Source organism: Rhinolophus ferrumequinum, chromosome 7 (genome assembly GCF_004115265.2).
Source record: "Rhinolophus ferrumequinum isolate MPI-CBG mRhiFer1 chromosome 7, mRhiFer1_v1.p, whole genome shotgun sequence".
NCBI classification, from domain to species: domain Eukaryota; kingdom Metazoa; phylum Chordata; class Mammalia; order Chiroptera; family Rhinolophidae; genus Rhinolophus; species Rhinolophus ferrumequinum.
This window is the reverse complement of record NC_046290.1, coordinates 20,503,863-20,521,615: the sequence shown is the minus strand read 5'-3', so window position 1 is coordinate 20,521,615 and position 17,753 is coordinate 20,503,863. Positions and strand designations below refer to the sequence as shown.

Below are 17,753 nucleotides of genomic sequence, written 5' to 3'. Positions count from 1 at the left end.
TCTTTTCCTTACAACTTAATCGCTCTATTCCTATTTTTAATACAGCCTACTTTATAAAATAAGCTGGGCCATATTTTTCAAACTAAAGTAAAAATTAAAGGATTTATGAGAATCCTGTGCGGAAGGTTGTGGGTGTTTCATTTGCAACTGGGGCATTTTTCTTTGTTGTAGTGCTTACGCTTCTCAGTTTCTTGCTAAAGCCTTCTTCCCAAAACGACTCAAGTGGGAAAAAAAAGTCCTACCAAATAAGCAACAATTCTTACTGTACTGGGAGACTAGTTCACATCCTCCTCATCTACTTATTAGAAGTAACTTCTTCAGGCTTTTAAAACCAGAATGTCAAAGCGCCCAATGGAATCCTACCTTGCCCACATACTGATAATCGGATCCCGTATATTCCTCCAGGAGAAAGAACTGATTCCACATCCAGCTCCTTTTCGAACGGTTCAGCTCATTTTTGCTGTTTCCAGAGAGCTCCAGGGCTCTTTTCTTTGCTGGGAAACCACTAGTCCTCTTAGATAATGGGGTTGAGACCGTTGGGTAGGGCTGTCCCACCCAAAGGAGTAGCAAGAAGTACCGGTAAGTTCTCATTCTGATAACCTGGTCCAGTGTCTGGGCAGTGAGTACTCCTCTCCTTGACGTGTCTTTTTTCACTGCGCTGTATCCAGTGTCATTCCTCCTTTCTTCCTTAATGTTCTCTGCTTGGCTCTCAGAGGATATCTGGAAAGAATAATAACATATCAAGCATTTTTAGAGATGCTTAAAATTCAGTGTTAGAGCAAATAAGCTCCGGCAAAAGAGGACAGAAATTTGAATAGCAAAACAGCAAAAAGAAGTTGGCTATCCATTTTGAACCGCGGACAACCATCTTTCAGCAAGGGCCGAGGAGGAAGCTGCTGTTTTCTTTTCTCCTTTTCTATCCCTTAAAAATCCTCATTTAAGTAATAGCGTTGTTGTAGGTCAACATGCCACAGGGGATTATTTCACTACTCTTTTACCTTTGGGTACCGTGCACTGATATCTGGCTCGAAAAAATGAGTTTGTGTTTCTGATTCTGTTTGCATATTTATGCTCATGACCGAGTCTACGGCAAAGAATATCACAGACAATTTCAATTCATTTCAGAGTGGATAAAGTTGAAATTTCACTCGAATGTATTGAGTACCTGTGATATGTAGGCGTAAGTCAAGGCATATCCTGTACTGAAACTCTTGGCTTTGGAGATGTGCTGATAGAACAGTCTGGATCAAATAAGGTGGAAAAGACCATACGCTTTTTCCTCAGAATGCATATTAGCATACTGAAGTGTCTGAAGTGGAATTTTGTAATATTGATGACAAGACTATATTTAATCCAGTGTTTCCCAAACTTGAACAGGAAACTTTTTTTCCTTATATGACCTAATACCACCATAGGATGGCTACTAGGTATAGAATTGGAATTTAATAGAATATGAGAATTAAATGAAAAATTTTGGTCGAATATCTTTAGGAAATCCTTGGCTTTCATGTCAAAACTTTACTTGTATCATAAGCAACCAACCCTATTTATTAAAATTGGTCAATTTCTGTGTAATTTTTTCAGGTGTATCAAACATATCTCAGTATCACAGTGCAGGATTTCAGAAAGTCAGCTATTATACTTGTGGGTAATAATTTTCCATGACAAATATTATTTTTCAAGAATACAACCTAGCATTTAAAAATATCCTGGCCAGACTTCTTGGCAAAGATGTCACAAATTGGTTTACTATTTTATGTAATTAAAGTAATACATGCCTATATCTCCATCCTTAACTTTTTCACATTTCTTGAAAAAAGAATCATCCAACCATTTAGTCTTTCATCGTGTTATTTGATAGATGAAAAATATTTTCTTAAATAATACTAAGGAACAATGAAGTGTTTTGTAATGCAGAATAGTAATAAAACTGGTACATTCACTCTAAATAAATGCAGAAAAGAAACATGTTTTAGATCATCTGGTCAGTATTTTTTTCCTCTCTGTCAGAAAAGATTTGTTCACTTTTCTTCTATTCTACCAGGTAGATGTATTTGTGACCAGTTTTTTTTTTTCTTTTCCCTCAGCAGTGAGTAATTGTCACCTAACACATGGCTTAGTGAAAGCTTTCTGTTGGAATATAAGTGAAATATTTCATAGTGTTCAGCATTTTAAAGCCTTTATTCCATTATTATGTATCTTCTTGACAGCAGGCTGGGGAAGTTGAAGATTCCAGAGGTGAGTAAATTAGTACTGTGACAATTAGTCATTCTGGAAAAATGCCAGACGACAGTATCCTTGTCATTATGTGGCCTTGGTACAGGTGTGGAATGACTGATGATCAATTAGGTAATGGCGATCTTCTCTCTTCTCATGGATGGTACATAAAGGGGACTGAGAGAGCACATGGAGAAAAGCCCTCTGAAGAAATCTATTCATTTTTAGTAGTAGAGATTACACTGAGGTTGACTCAGTGGAAATTACATTTTTCTTAATTTCCCACATTCTCCATTGTTTGAATAGACAAATCCCGCAGTGAAGAATTACACGTCTGCTGCTACTCGGAGTGTGCCCCAAGATACTGGCAGGGAAAGAAGGATGCAGAGAATGGAGGTGTCAGCTGTTTAAAGGCAGACTCCTAAAGTCCATTTGCAAGAAAAATCAATCCCAGTGGGTGTTGTGTGCAAACTGTACAAGCTGTTGCCACTTGAATATTAAATATTAGTTCTTTTTAATATCACAGATACCAAAATGTCAAGTATCTCTTTCTTTTTTTTCTTTTTCTTTTATTTTGCTTAGTTGGAAATGAGCTTTCAAAGCGGTGTAGATTTAAGTATTTCTAAGTATGTTAGAACATCTATTTTGTTATGCTCCAGCTCTTTTTGTATCAGCCTGGCAGGGTATGTCCGTGCTAAAAACTCAATATGAAAGATTACTAAAATTACTATGATCCACTAATATTTGATGTTAGCTTTTAGGAGGGATAGATTTCTCGGTGAAATTCTATAGTTAAAAAAAACTCCCGCAGACTAAACCGTGGAATATATAACTTAGCAATTCTTACTTAATACTTTTTAATAGGCAAGATTGCCTAGTGATTACCACCGTTATATTGTCAATGCTGGAGCCAGACTTCCTGGGTTTAAATCCAGGCTCTGCCTCATAGTTTCTGTGAACTTGAGAAAATTGCTTAATCTCGCTGTACCTTAGCTTCTTCTTTTGTAAATGGGGATAATTAGAATAACTACCTCTTAGGGTTTTGTAAGGATTAAATAACTCATTATATGGAAAGCACTTACAAAAGTACCTAGCACTTAGGTATTAATAAGCATTAGCTGTTATTATTATTACGGCTGTCATTGTTACTGTTATTTTCATTGCATGTATAGAATCCATCTATAGCACAATGCAAAAGTCTGCAACAGATAGCAGTTTCCTCTTAGGCTTAAATATTATGTTTTTATTTTTTATTTTTCAAGAAGCATTTCCAAGAAAGTCAAATTCTTTTAAAATCAAAGAATGGAAGCACTTTAAAAATCAGAATTAGTCCATTTGCTAATTGTTTTCCTTTGTGTGGTCTTCAGTTGGGGATTTCACAGTAATACTGTAAAAACAGATAAAGGCAGACTCTTTATACCTATTGCCTGCATGAAGAAGGATACTGCAAAAAGGAAAGTTCACTGGAGCATGGACTCATTCATAGAATCTATGTGTTTTTTTTCACCCTTTCCTTTTTGCTTTATACAGAACTAGCTTCAACTGTGTAATTTTGTCCTTGTAAAATGGTACTGGACAAACTGTTAATCTTGTAACTAACAGGCTGATGTTATTCTAATGTCCTATTGGATGAGAATTTGATATAGTTAAAACGAATGATACACATATTTTTTATTTTACTTATTCTAAAAACATGAAATGCAAAACAAAAACCATACTCCAAGCATGACCTTGGCTGAAAAACAAAACAAAAAAAAACCGGGATGCTTAAGGTGCTGTATGGCCGTAGGTTCAAGCAAAGGAAGACACCTTTGAGAAATGTGGGAAAGCCGTTGACTTCTGAGCAGTCAAAATACAGTAGGACCACGTGGCAGGTAGTAATCAGATGGGCTAGTCATTTTGAAGATGTCAAGAAGTAAACCAAAAGACAAAGACTTAAGGGCACACATATGACACTGAGTTTTAAAATAGCAGGTATGGTTATTCAATCAGGAAAGAACCAGATTAGGAAGTGGGAGAAGAAAGAATGCAAAACTAGGTAGATAATATACCTTTTTGCCCCCATCCCCTCATGGTATTAAGAGCAAATCAGTTAGAAGTATCAAAACTCTATAAAAATAAAACTCAAATTTCCTAATGACAGTTTAGCAATGGGCTTAAAAGGTTGCTTAATAGACCATGTCTCTACTTTTTATTTTCTTTTTGCTGGGATCTGTTTTTTTTGTTTGTTTGTTTTGTTTTTACATTTCTATTTCTTACAGGCTATTGCTTGTATCCTCTAAAATTTGAGGTGCAAAAGTGGTCGATCTGGAAAAATAGTTTAAATCTTTGCAGAAGCCTTTTTTTAGTGATGTATACAAGGTAATTAGGATGTCTGTGGATAGCAGGCAAGGCCCACATGGCATTGATAATTGCACACTTTGAAAATTTATTTGCCTGGCAGCCAATATGCATATACACTTCAGTCTTCACAAGGGTACAGAGTCAAGTCCAACTTTTATTTAATGCGTGCTATTTAGGAGGAGCCTGAGCCTCATTAATTCAGGTACTACCAATTTAGAATATGTGATAATTAATGCAGAAGTTGGGCTGAAGTTTTCCTTTGATTAGAAAACCCTTTTTTCCTAGATTATTGGAAATTAATAATGCAAAAATATTTCATAAGGATATACAGAGTGAGAAGGCAAGCTACAAAGTCTTCAAGTTCCCTCAAGTACCTTGGAATCATCTTTTATTTGCAAATAATTGGTATGCTGATTAGAAAACTTCTCTATTGACTGAATTGCTTCTCCAGTGACTTATGTATTACAACAGTCTAACAACTGTATTATCTGCTTTTGAGGTACTGTTTCTATTATACTATTTACAGACAAACGAATAAGTAAATATTTAAAAGATTTAAAAGCGGTATAATTACTTTAAAAATTTTAGAATTCAGACTGAGCATGCATTTGTTTTGGTATTCTTGATTAATTCCATTGAGTACAGTGTGACTATAATGCTATCTAGGCTTACAGATGAAACCAAGCACATTCATTCTTTGGTCTGCAAAGTCTTAACTCCGGCATTGAAAACACAGTAAGCATTCAATAAAGCAACATTATTAATATACTTTAAGCATTTACCATAGTAAGAGAATGTTTCAAAATCTCCAAATGTTTCAATTTCTCCAAATAAAGAATGTTGCATATAAATATATTGTATAGCTTTTTCATGATGCTGCTCACAGAAAACATTTCTGAAAATATTATATATGCATAAGTCATCCTAAACTATCGGCATACCCCATTAGCAATGCTTTTACCATATGTATCATAAATCCCTTATTAAATTTTGGTATAGTTTCTCACATTATCTCATTAATGAAGTAGAAAACAGCTCACTGTTGACAACGAATTCACATTTCTCCTGACCCTATTGTGTCCTAACTCTGAGCCTGAAATCTCTCTAGTCCAACACTGTCTTTGGGTACAATGGGGACAAGGATGGTATTTACTCCATGAAAACCTAGCAAACTAAAGAAGCAGCACTGTGCTATCAGAATGAATTAAACAGGGTGAAGCCAAAGGGACATGTCTTCCGACCAGTAAATCTTTAAACATATATATGTTCTTTATTCTGAGAGAAGAGTTTTACAGCCAATTAAGTTCATTCAAGATCAACTTTCAGATCACCTAAGAAACTTTGTTTTGAATAGATTGCCACCTGCTGTGAATGAAAACGAGTCTGTAGAACATGGCTGATCTTCCAGAAGTGGTGACATAAGGATAGAACCAATTTAAAATTTTTGGTAGCGATTTCACATGAAGTCTTCATTTCTAAACCTCCATTTCATTTTTCTGTAAATGTCAAAGTCACTGTTGAGTAAAATTGGTTCCGTTTCGTGTGTGTAATGAACTCCACTGAAATGTGTCAAACAGCTTTGGCATCTCTCATCACATAGCTTTTCTCTGGTGCCAATGAATCATTATGGCAACAGCCATCAAATAATGCCTGATTTTTTTGTAAATGTTTGTATTTGTGGATAATTTGCAAATCTGTTTGCAAGCTAATGTATTTCCAAATGAAGCTATTCAACAGTATTACCCTTGTTCTAAAATCATATTACACACATTGCATTAACGAAGGTCAAGTTAAATGTGTCACAGCACATAAAATGGTGTTTTATATGTAGCTGGGCTCAAGGAGTATTTGTTGGTTTGAAATACTTTCTAGGGTCACAAAGACCCCACAAACTTTAATAAGGGGATAAAAGCAATGTTATTTTTTCAAACGAGGCAAAGTCCAAACTATCGTGAGAGGAAGTATCAGAATATGGTTAAGAATAGACTCTGGCATGCCACATGTCTGGGTTAGAAGCTCAGCCCTGCCCAATACTGGCTGGGCAAGCAGGGGACCAATGTATATTTCCATTTCTTTATGTATAAAATGGGATGATATTAATAGTACCTACCTCATAGGGTGGCTGTGAGGATCAAATGAATGAATTCATGTAAGGTCTTAGCTATTAACATGAAGATGGCCACAACCACCTAAACTATCAAAGAACGTCTTACATAGCAGAGGACACATACTGCCCATCCTCAGGCCTGTTGGGCTCTTGTGCATTTCTTGTTTTGCTTTTTACAATTAAGAAACGGAAATCCGTCGCTAATCTGTACATGCCCATTTCAGGATTAACTTGCAACCTCAGAAGTTCTGGTGACATTTTTATTTCTGGAGTGGAGGGAGCTGCCTCTCGAAGCAGAGCAGGCAGGAGCTTCTCCACTGATTCTCATTGATGCCCACACCACCTTGTGGTCAATTGCCATTCAGTTGCCATTTGCCCTCTGACTTTATTGTGGTTTTCTTAAAGCCCTTGCTTCATTCCTTTATCCATACTTCCTGTCTCCTAAAGGCCTTCGGGCGTGTAGATGCTGTCTTTTCCCATTAGATTGACTCATGAAAACAAAGAAGAGAAAGCATTTTATACCTTTAATTAGCTTTTCATGGCATGAATTTTAAACATTTCTGTAGCAAACTATATGTCTAGGTTGCAGAAATATATGAAAGACGTGGTTTCATATTACTGTCTACTCTTAAAAGTTAGACTTTCCGGCTGCTAGACGCATAGCCATTTAAGACAACGAAGCTTGAACAAACCTGCAAGATGTCAAAACCTACTCGCAACATAGTGGGAATGATGTCTATGAATTTGTTTTCCCGTCAGTAGCCCAATGGAAGGGCAGCCCGAGAGTATCGGCTGGAAGCAGGAGATAAGGAAGGGTGTGAGGCATTCAAAACAGATGTAACTTTATTAAATTGCTAAAGGAATCACATGGTTGGGTTTACTGTTAAGTCATTGTGAAATGTGGCATCTCACAGATGATTTTAAAAGGCTCACACTGTGTAAAGTGTTATGAGGACTGGGATGTATTTAGTTTTGCTGATGTGATGTCTAAGCCTCTTATCAATGACATGAAGTCTAACTCATAAATAATAACGGTAGTTAAATGTGCGGTGCTCCATTCCTGAACTTCCTGTGTGCTAGCACTGTGCTAAGCACATCACCACAGGTTTTCATTTCTTCTCACCACAATCCTGTGCGGTGGATAATATTCTTAAAATGTCTGCAGATGAGAAACTGAAGCTTAGAGAGATTGAGTGACTTGTCCACGGTCATGCCATGGGGGTGGAATTAAGCCAGATCCTAGCCCTGGCATCAGACTCCAGAATCCTCGCTCTGAACTCCCTCTGAGGAGGCACAGGCCAGGCTGCTGCCCACAATAAGTGCTCAGGATAGCTGTGACCTTAGAATTGAGTCTTCACGACTCCCCTGAAAATATAACGATACAGGTAAAAACAGCTGTCACAAAGCATATAAGCTAAATAAGAACAGAAAACCATGTTTGTTCTATGCCAAGGAATGGAATAAATGCTCTATAAACATGTCACCCTTAAACAGCAATCCTTTGAGATGGAGATCGTCATTCTTATTCTCTACCTTAGAGATGAGAAACACAGGCTTAGAGGGACTGGATACTTTGCCCAAGGATGCACAGCTACTGGTTGGCAGAACTTGGATAAGATCCAGCTAATCTAGAGGCTCCTCTTTCAACCAAGACATTCACTATCTCATTTGTATTTTGCTCATAGAAACAGCATCTAGGTTTTATTTACTCTCGTTTCAGACAAAATTTGAACAACTTTATCATCAGGTTTCTAAATGCCCAGTGAATTCGAGGGATGGGGTAAGGAGTCCTGGAGGCTGAAGTACCAACATTAGTGGGAGGAGGTGGCTGAACGCGCGGAGAATGGCTGCAAAAGGCAGGCAGAACTACAGACAGAATGGACCAAGTCAGGGGCTGGCCTTGGGGAGTGGTGACACTTTACGTTCCTATGCCAACAAGAGTGCCTGCACATAGTGACGCCAGATAAACATTTATAAAATAAGTCAATGTATGGATGCATGTGTGAGTGACTGCATGCAAGAATGATTGAGCACATGAATTAATGGTGATATGACTAATGGCTGTAAGAGCGCGCATATCAATACTGCACGGCACTGGAAGAAATCCAGCACATGAATATTGATAACGATGATCTTGAGTCATTAAGAAAAGGCCCAGTTCTGTTGAATGTTTGGTTTGAGTAGGCACAGGAATGTATAATAAATATGAGCAAAATGACTGTCAAAGGTGTTACAGTAGCCTTTAGAAGAGCTGGGTGTGAGGTCTTACTGTCTTTCTCGCTCTCATTTCCCACGTTATCTCAGGCAAGCTACTCCACCTCTCTGAGCTTTTATTCCTCTTTGTGTGAAATCAGGACTGGTGTGCTAACACCCAGGGATAGACGAGCCCTGCGGCTAGTTTGCACATTTGTATTCCAGCATAAACACTTATTAGTACTGTTATGATTATTATTATTTTTGTCTTGAGACATTGGCAGGTGACTTGCTACTCTGTGCTTCAATTTTCTTCAAGTTTTGGGGTCTCAGTGGAGGCCCCTGATAAGTAGCCCTCCTCTATTTCTTCCAAACGCCAAAGAAATTAAGAAAGAAAACAAAGGAATGTTAGATGAAGACCAAAATATCACCTTTATTACTAAGATAAAAGCCAGGTTGGAAAGGTAGCTTATTTTGAGGGTCCCGCGGGTTAGCTATGTGAGTTCCAGCATTAGTCAGATTCCCCCTGGAATGGAAGTTACATTTTATTCTGCTTTTACTTTTACAAAAGCAGAAGTGGTTGCTACCGTAGGATAGCAGACTTCAATTCTACAGTCCAGAGCCAGAGGGAATGACTTTCTGCTCTCACCTCTGGCCAGCTCAGGTAGAGAGCATGGAGGTCTGAAGAAAGTGATTGGGAGAAAGTCTGTTCTAATCCCCATTAATTAAAAAAGATCATTAGAGATATCAGTGATCCTGATTTACTAATCACTTATTAATTACCAACAATTCTTGTATTTAAAGCTTTGCTTTGTGGAGTTGTTTATAGCATCACTAAAAGGAAAAATGTATAAATAATTTAAAGATGGGGAGTTTGAAGCTTCTCTTAAAATATTTTTCACTTCAGGTCAATCAGTGTATTACAGACGAAATGAATTCCTTTTCATCTCTCTTCACCTTTTCCACTGCACACACACATGCACACATGTACGCATATACACACACGGAAATATGGCCAGAAAGGGATGATCCAGATTTTTAAATGTGTTTTGGATGTTTGCCTGTTGACATTGAAAAGCTACAAGGCTATTCTCACCCAAAGGATAGCGCTATGTACAGAGTTGTAACCTTTATACTAAGTAATGATGAGAAAAATAATAGAAGCCCTACCTGCTGTTTGGATAGCTTCATTCATTCCATGGGTTTTTATGTAACACTTTGTTTGCACAGGATTAATAACCCAAATTAGATAATTTATAATATCCTGGTATAATTCTCATAATATCCTGGTATAATACCCTGTTTCCCCAAAAATAAGACCTTGCTGGACTATCAGCTCTAATGCGTCTCGTGGAGCAAAAATTATTATAAGACCCTGTATTATATTATATTATTATTATATTATATTATATTATATTACATTATATTGTATTGTATTATATTATATTATTATATAAGAGCCGGTCTTATATTATAGTAAATTAAGACCGGGTCTTATATTAATTTTTGCTCCAAAAGACGCATTAGAGCTTATTGTCTGGCGAGGTCTTATTTTCGGGGAATCACGGTAACTTAGAAGAAATTTAATCTACTAAATATTATATAACAATTTAAAGGGGTTCTGCAACATTTAAAGGTTTATTCCCTGAGACTAACTAAAGTAGAAGGGGGCCTGTGAAAGTGGGGACATCTTAGCTAATTCAAGTTAATGTTAACTGACCATCAAGTGAAACTCACGCTAGACAGGAAGACAATGTGCTTGATGGGGTGGCTGGATGTTTTATCAATTTGATTGCCTTCATTTAAAAATTCAGAGGTTCTTTAATTAGAACCTCTGTTTGCTTGAGTCAAATTGCGCATAAAATATCATGCAAAACATTTTAAAAGGGAATTTTAATTATACCACTAAAGAAATGCCCTTGTTCAATGTTTACTAAACACTTGCCAGAACAAGTTAATTAATACATGCTTAAATAAGTGAAAGAGGAAGAAGGGAAACAAACAAAAAAAAGTCACATTCATCTTTGTCAAGTTTACTGCAGTTGTCAAAGAAGCTCAATTTCTAATTTAGCGATCGCACTGTCACAGTGTACATGTGTAATTATAAACGATGGGGCAGCAGGACAAAATAAGACCGGCGGAAAGATAATTCCCCCAGGGAAGCAGTTCAAAATAATTGTGTATTGTTCCTTCATGTTCTACAATCATCACATCACGTGCTTTTCAATTTTATTCATCTATTCATTTACTCCATGGTACAAAGTCAGAATGCTCAGATTTTACTTTTTTAATAGGTCCATAATATGGCCTTTTAATTATTTAAAGCTACAGAAAAAGACTTTTTAATAGAGCATAATGTGTACAAAAGTAAAAATTTTAATGATAGCGAGTTTTAGATCTAACTTTGATATATTACCAACTTTTCTATCTTCTTAAAATTCCGATTTTCCCCATCTACTAATACAAACCATAATTGCTTGTGTTCGTAAAGAATTGATGTTGGAAAGCAGTTGATAATCTACTAGAAAAACAAAATGAAATCAATCTTTCTGGGATATACCCTGTTATCTCAGTAGTGTCGTGAAAAACCAAAAGGGAAAAGTATCCAACAGAATTTTGAAATCTTTTGGAGGCATGGAGGCAGGAAATGTATATGTCCCATCAATGATCACTACCATTATTAGGAAAATTATTCTCCTCAACAGTATAATCTTCCTCAGACCTGTTATAGTTTGTTTCTGTAATGCAGAAACCGATTGTCAGATTTCTCAAATCCTCTATGAAGCAACGATTGGTACATGTCTGGGAAATGACGTTGACTTAGGAGCAGACCTCTCTTGGAGGTCCTATTTGAAGTTCCACTGATGGGCCTGTCCAGGCCAGTTGACACAGTGGAGTTCAAGCTTCCATTGGTTTGTTATAAAAATTAAATATGATACAGAAGGTAAAACACCACATTGCTATGTAAACAGACGATAGATACTAACCAGTATTCCTTTTGATATCGTTGCTTACCAAAAGCTGACTGCATGCAGTGCAAGAAGAGCACATATAACAATCTGTAGTCTTTGGGCCAATTAATGTTAGTAAAAAACAATAAGTCAAAATATCATAAAAGGCAGCCTACTTAAAAAACATAAAAACCTATTTCTTCTACATATTATTTTTCTTTAAAGAGGAAAACTTCATAAGCAGAAAAAGGCATGTTTGGTACTTAAGCATGTCACTGACTTGCTCTGTAATTCAAACTAGCAGGGGAAATAGAATCTCCTAATGTATTATTCCTAATAAAATAAGAACCTGAAGTGCCAGCATATCTGCACACTTACCAATTATGAAATGAGTTTCTCTGAATATTAAAACTAAGCCAAAAGATAATTTAGTCCTATAAACTACTGTCAAACTCAGCTATAGTTCCACTGGGGCATCAGAAATTGTTATTTGATTAGCAATAGATTAATGGACCTTAATGTAAGCATTTATTTTTTTCCACTACGCAGTAGAAAAGTTTTTGTAAAGTTATCGTTTATCTTCTTATGAAGAAAAACATATTTGTACGTATGTATATATGTATATATGGTTTTTCAACATCTTAAAAGCACCTTTGAGAGTCAGGTGTTTCTGACATCCCGACTTTAGAATGTTACGGCTCTGTCATTGATGTAGAATTTCTTTCAGATGACTGTAAATAAAAATCATGTTTCCCTGGTTATAAATACTGCATTTCACATTTTCTTTAGCAACAGCAAAAAATTTCAATTAATTGAATCTCAGCCAACTACAAATAATGCCAGAAGTGCAATACTCGGTGCCTCAGGTCATGGGCAAGCTTTAATTAAGATGCAAAGGATCAGCATTAAAGGCCCTCGATACAGATTTTTTCCCAGAAATTTTTTTGATGGGTATGGACTGAAATATCTATAAAATGCAGCTTCAGCTATATAGGAAAAGAGAGAATTGGGCACAATCTTTATTTTGCTTGCTCTGGAATTTTTGATAAAGTTCTGAAGTGTCATTTTTGAAAATGAAAATGAAAAAATCTTACTTCAGGATTTCACTTATAGGGGAAAAAAAACCCTTTGTATTCCATGTTATGTTTATTTTAAGGGAACACCAAATTCATTGCTTTCCCATTGGGGAGATGGAGGAGAAGACTGAAGTCTTTTTGAAATTGTTAAAGCTACCAAATGTGAAATTTGTAAACTATGACATGCCTTATTTAGAAAAGTTTCCCAAATCTCTGAGGCTAATAAAAATTATTTTCAAGAGACAACCCACAATCTTTGATAATACCTAGATTTTTGGGGGCAGTGTGTTTGTGTGTGTGTGTGTGTGTGTGTGTGGTTTCTGGAATGGAGCTGTGTTCTTCATGTTGCTTTATGGTGGTTGTGTTCAAACAAGAAGAACTCTGAGAAAGAGATCAGTACAACTTGTTAGCCTCCAATTTATCATCCACCTATACAAGATTTAATGGTTGTGTTAACCCAGAGACTCAAGAATAATTATAGTCTAAAAGAAGTCCTTAAAGTAAAGAGATGAAAAGAACTATATAAAAGGAAGGCTGTCATAAAGTAGAAACTGCACACGCAGGGACCTTTCATCGTGTTGTGTCAGTACTTTAGTATGGGATTCTTTTTTAAATTAAAGTGTCTAGTAAGTTGGATGAAAATAAAATATGTATGATTAGCAGGGAACACCTTGGCCCAGAGTAGTTGGATATAAGTAGAAAAAGGACAGAGAAGTGTTTTTTTTTTTTCTCCCAAGTCATTAACCAGCTTTAGTTCACAGAAAAGTTATTTCAAATACTTGCTTTGAAAGACGGCTTTGAGGTCTGCTTTTAATTTGAAGAGTTGAATAGTATTGTTCGTATTCATGCCAGTACATCTTTTTTCTTGTGTTAATATCATTAGGAAGAAAGCCTCCCAGGCCAAAGTGAATGGTGTAATTGCTTAAAAGAAGAAATATATAACATACATAATTAATAGAAACTTTTAAAACAATTTCCTTATGTTGGCTAGGCACCTTTGTTTATATATGATAGACTTTTAGTTAAAAAAAAACCAAAACAGAAACAACTACATTGAACCATATGGAACCATCTCCAGAATAAGTTTTTAGCAAATAACCCTTCACAGCTTTTTCTCTGGTTATATCTGTTGAGGGTGTAGGTCAGTTTTATAGGATCTTTGATTTTGCTAATAAAATTAGAGTGAGCCACACTCTCTAAACCTGATAAAACTCCTAAGAACAAGAATCTTTGTTCTTGAAACTTTGGTAATAAATTCTATAAGATAAGTGCTTCGAAATTTTCCATATCTTGAAATGCTCCCATCAACTGAAAAATACTTGTTTTCATGAAAAGTTTTTTTTTAAAAATAGAATGCATCGACACTTTTCATAGCTCAACAGATTGCTGTCTTCATACATGACATTTCCCACTGCTTATAACTAAAGAGAAATGACTCTGGCACTTTATCTGTTTGAGGAGAGACTGTCATTGCAGTTGCCCTATGAGACATCAAACCACCTGTCACAGCATCCCTAACTGTTTTTTTGTCCAAGGCAATCCTCTCCAGTCAGTGTGGGGATAGGAAACCAGTGTGCCGCTACATACTTGTAGAGGTGGTTGGAGCATTCTGGCTGAGAGAATGGGCTTTGGAATTAACCAGATCGAGACTGAAAATAGATGTATTTACGTGTGTGACTTTGGACATGTTATGTAATCTTTTAAAGTTTTAGCCTTTTCACCTTAAACCGAGGATGATCATATTTGGCTCCCGGGGTATTGATGTGGAGATTGAATGACAGGGTATGCAGAAGGAGTAGATACATAATAGCTATTGTTAGGTCATTTTTCGGGGGTGAAGGTTTGATGAATTAATGGCTTTTGAGATGCTTTACTTTTCTGTAGTGGCTTTGCAGATAGGGTAGCTCGCTGACCCTCAAACTTTTCTGCAGAGGTGTCCTGAGTAAAGATTCCTGGGAGGTATGAAGGCGGGAACCAATGTGGGAAATGTACCATGTTTCCCCGAAAATAAGACCTAGCCAGACAATCCGCTCTAATGCGTCTTTTGGAGCGAAAATTAATATAAGACTCGGTCTTATTTTACTATAAGACCAGATTTTATATAATATAATATAATATAATATAATATAATATAATATAATATAATATAATATAATATAATATAATAATATATATAATATAATATACCTGCTCTTATATTAATTTTTGCTCCAAAAGACACATTAGAGCTGATTGTCTTCTTTTTGGGGAAACAGAGTATTGAAGTCTTCAGTTTTGTCTAAATACTTGTGTGTATTTTGCATTCTACTCAATAATAGATCTAAATGACTTTATTTCCAAAATCATTTTGCTCCGCAAATCTTGTAAATCAGATGCTTCTGTGTTACCTTCACACTGTGGCCTCTGAACCATGTCTGACAGAAGACTGGCTGCCCCTGGGCTCACTGGAGAAAGATCAGACAGCTTACACGTCTGTAAACTCTGTTTTTCAGTGCCTTTGTACAGTGATATGTAGGGCTCCCTCTCTCTGACCACCCTATCTCATTTCAAAATGAAACATAGGCTGGGTAAGGGTCTCCCTTATGGATTATCCTCCCCATTTTTATTTAAATTTTTAGCTGATTTGGCTGAGAAATACAGTGCAATAGGTAGGAGATGGAGAGAACAAATTTCTATTCCTTAGTGAAAAAACTTAAGTAAGATATTAAATGGTAAGGCACATGCCCCTATTTGCCCCTTATGCATTCCGATTTTGGAGTCCGTTCAGAAGATATTAAGATAACCTTAGAGTCAGGAGGGTTTGCTCTAGAAATTATGACATATGCTCAGTAGACTTTGAAGCTCAACCTATGAGTTTTGGGAAACTTGGTAACTTTGCAGATTAAGAGAGAACAAAAATTAAAAGCATACTTTGGGTGGCTGGCTATGCAGACAGCTGGGTGCTTTGCTTGGGCTTAAAAGCATTACTTGTAAGTAAAAATCCATGATGATAGTAAATCATTTTTAAATATAAACATCAATCAATAAAAGATATAAATAATAAAATCATTGTTTGTATCAGTTCTCAACCTTCTGTTACTATAATAGGTTAAACAACTATTCAACTTAAAAATAAAACCCTATAGGGTCCTTTGCTCACCATCAGCCCTTCTAATTTTGTGAGCTGCGACACAGGCTGAGGAAATTATAGAGGTAGGATGGTGCTTGAAACATTTCATCCTGGACAAAGGCCCATAAGGTAGATGGGAGAGAGAGGATAAGAGAGAGAGGGAAAGGGAGGAAGACTAAGGATAAACTCTGTGATGGTCCGTTTATAATTATAACTGGGGAAAGGATCAGAATCAAAATGTAACTTTATCTCCTACTGTCTGCTGACATTTCATGCAGTGGAAATCATATTTGCTTGTTCCTGGGGCCCATGACACATTTGGCCTTCCTCAGTTCATAGGTGGACTGTCGTCTCAATTCAGTGGTTAGATGTGTCTTACACATGCAAGGATCAAACCAAACCTGACTTGAAGTGTAAATGTTCCCTCTTCAGCCCAAGCTTGCTTCTTGCTGAAAAGGAATGATTCTTCTACTCCCTCTCTCCTAGCTCCTGGCCCTCAATTCATTAGCTTTACTTTCTGCCCCTTGTTAATGTGAAGTTGTTCATAGGTGCAAGGGGAAAGTAATGGGACAGTTCTTTATGCTTTTTGGGCCTGTCCAGTTATTCAAACTGATGTTTCTAAGTAGCTCAAGTATATGATTAAAATGGACTTTCCGGGGGCACTTTGATGGGCTCCTCTAAAGTTCCCTGCCTCTGGCCCTTCTTCTACAGCCCGTTACTGCAGGCATAGACAGTTCTATTTGGGATGGCCTGAGAGGGCTCATTCTGCAGCACACTTCAAGACTCCTTCTGCCGAGGTTGCCTTGCTTCTCCAGGCAGCCCTATTGTATGGAGCCCAACAAGACGCCCTGCCAGTTCTTTCCCATTTTGCCCACATGTGGCCCCAGGAAACACTCACATACCCGTATCCTGATAAACTCTGGCCCATCCCAGTGAGGCACAATGCCCCGGCTCTGTCACCTCAATCAGAGTCAGTCCCTCTCTCAGACCCCAGCCCACAGACTACTTTCCCTCTCTCCAGTGTGAGGCAAGAACTAGTCCTCCGCTGTGTCTCCAAAAAGCAGGAAACGCATCTCACAACTCTCTGGGTGGTCCCATTGGGATTGGAAGGTAGCTGCCCGAGGAAGGTGGGGACTCAGCAATGGCAAAGCCCTATAGTAATCTCATCTCAAAATCCTCACACTGACCTCCTTTCATCTTCTCCATCTGGTGAGGTTGCCCTTCAAGCCATTTCTAAATTCTGCACATGGTGGGAGTGGAATTCACATCCCTGTTGCCCACATTACCTCTTGGTAACTTAGTTTCAACGGCGTTACCCTGGGAGAAGTGTCCATCCTTATTATACACAAATCTGGCTTAATTCAGTTAGAAAAAATAAGGAAACTTTCCATGATAACTAAAATTTAAAAATGTATAAACATGTCGCCAACATTAAGTCACTGCCAACGCGTTTAACTTCTCTGGCAGGTAATCCAGCACTTCGAGTTTGATTTGACCATAAAAACAAGTCTGCACAAAATCAGTCCGAAACTGTCATAAAAAGAAATGAACTTTAAAACTGTATCCAATTCACATCATGAACTTTTTCGTTAAGAGTGATATTTATAGGCTTAGTGCCAACCCTGCTAAGTGAAATCTGAAGCAGACATTTCCTTTGCACATTTTCATGCGATGTCTTTGATTATATTGAACAGAGAGTGGACAAGATACTGGTTCATTCTAAAGATATATAGCGGGGCCACAGGTTTACATAGGAA

At 37.1% G+C, this 17,753-nt stretch overlaps 1 protein-coding gene across 1 annotated transcript in view; it reads right to left on the bottom strand.

The window, feature by feature from the left end:
* The window catches only part of CDH6 (cadherin 6), a 127,840-nt gene that overhangs the window by 58,415 nt on the left and 51,672 nt on the right, over window positions 1-17,753 (bottom strand). The window contains exon 2 of the mRNA XM_033111185.1: window positions 364-720. Coding sequence (XP_032967076.1) covers window positions 364-591 — 228 coding nt within the window. The 5' untranslated portion in view covers window positions 592-720. The remainder of the gene's footprint in view (window positions 1-363; window positions 721-17,753) is intronic.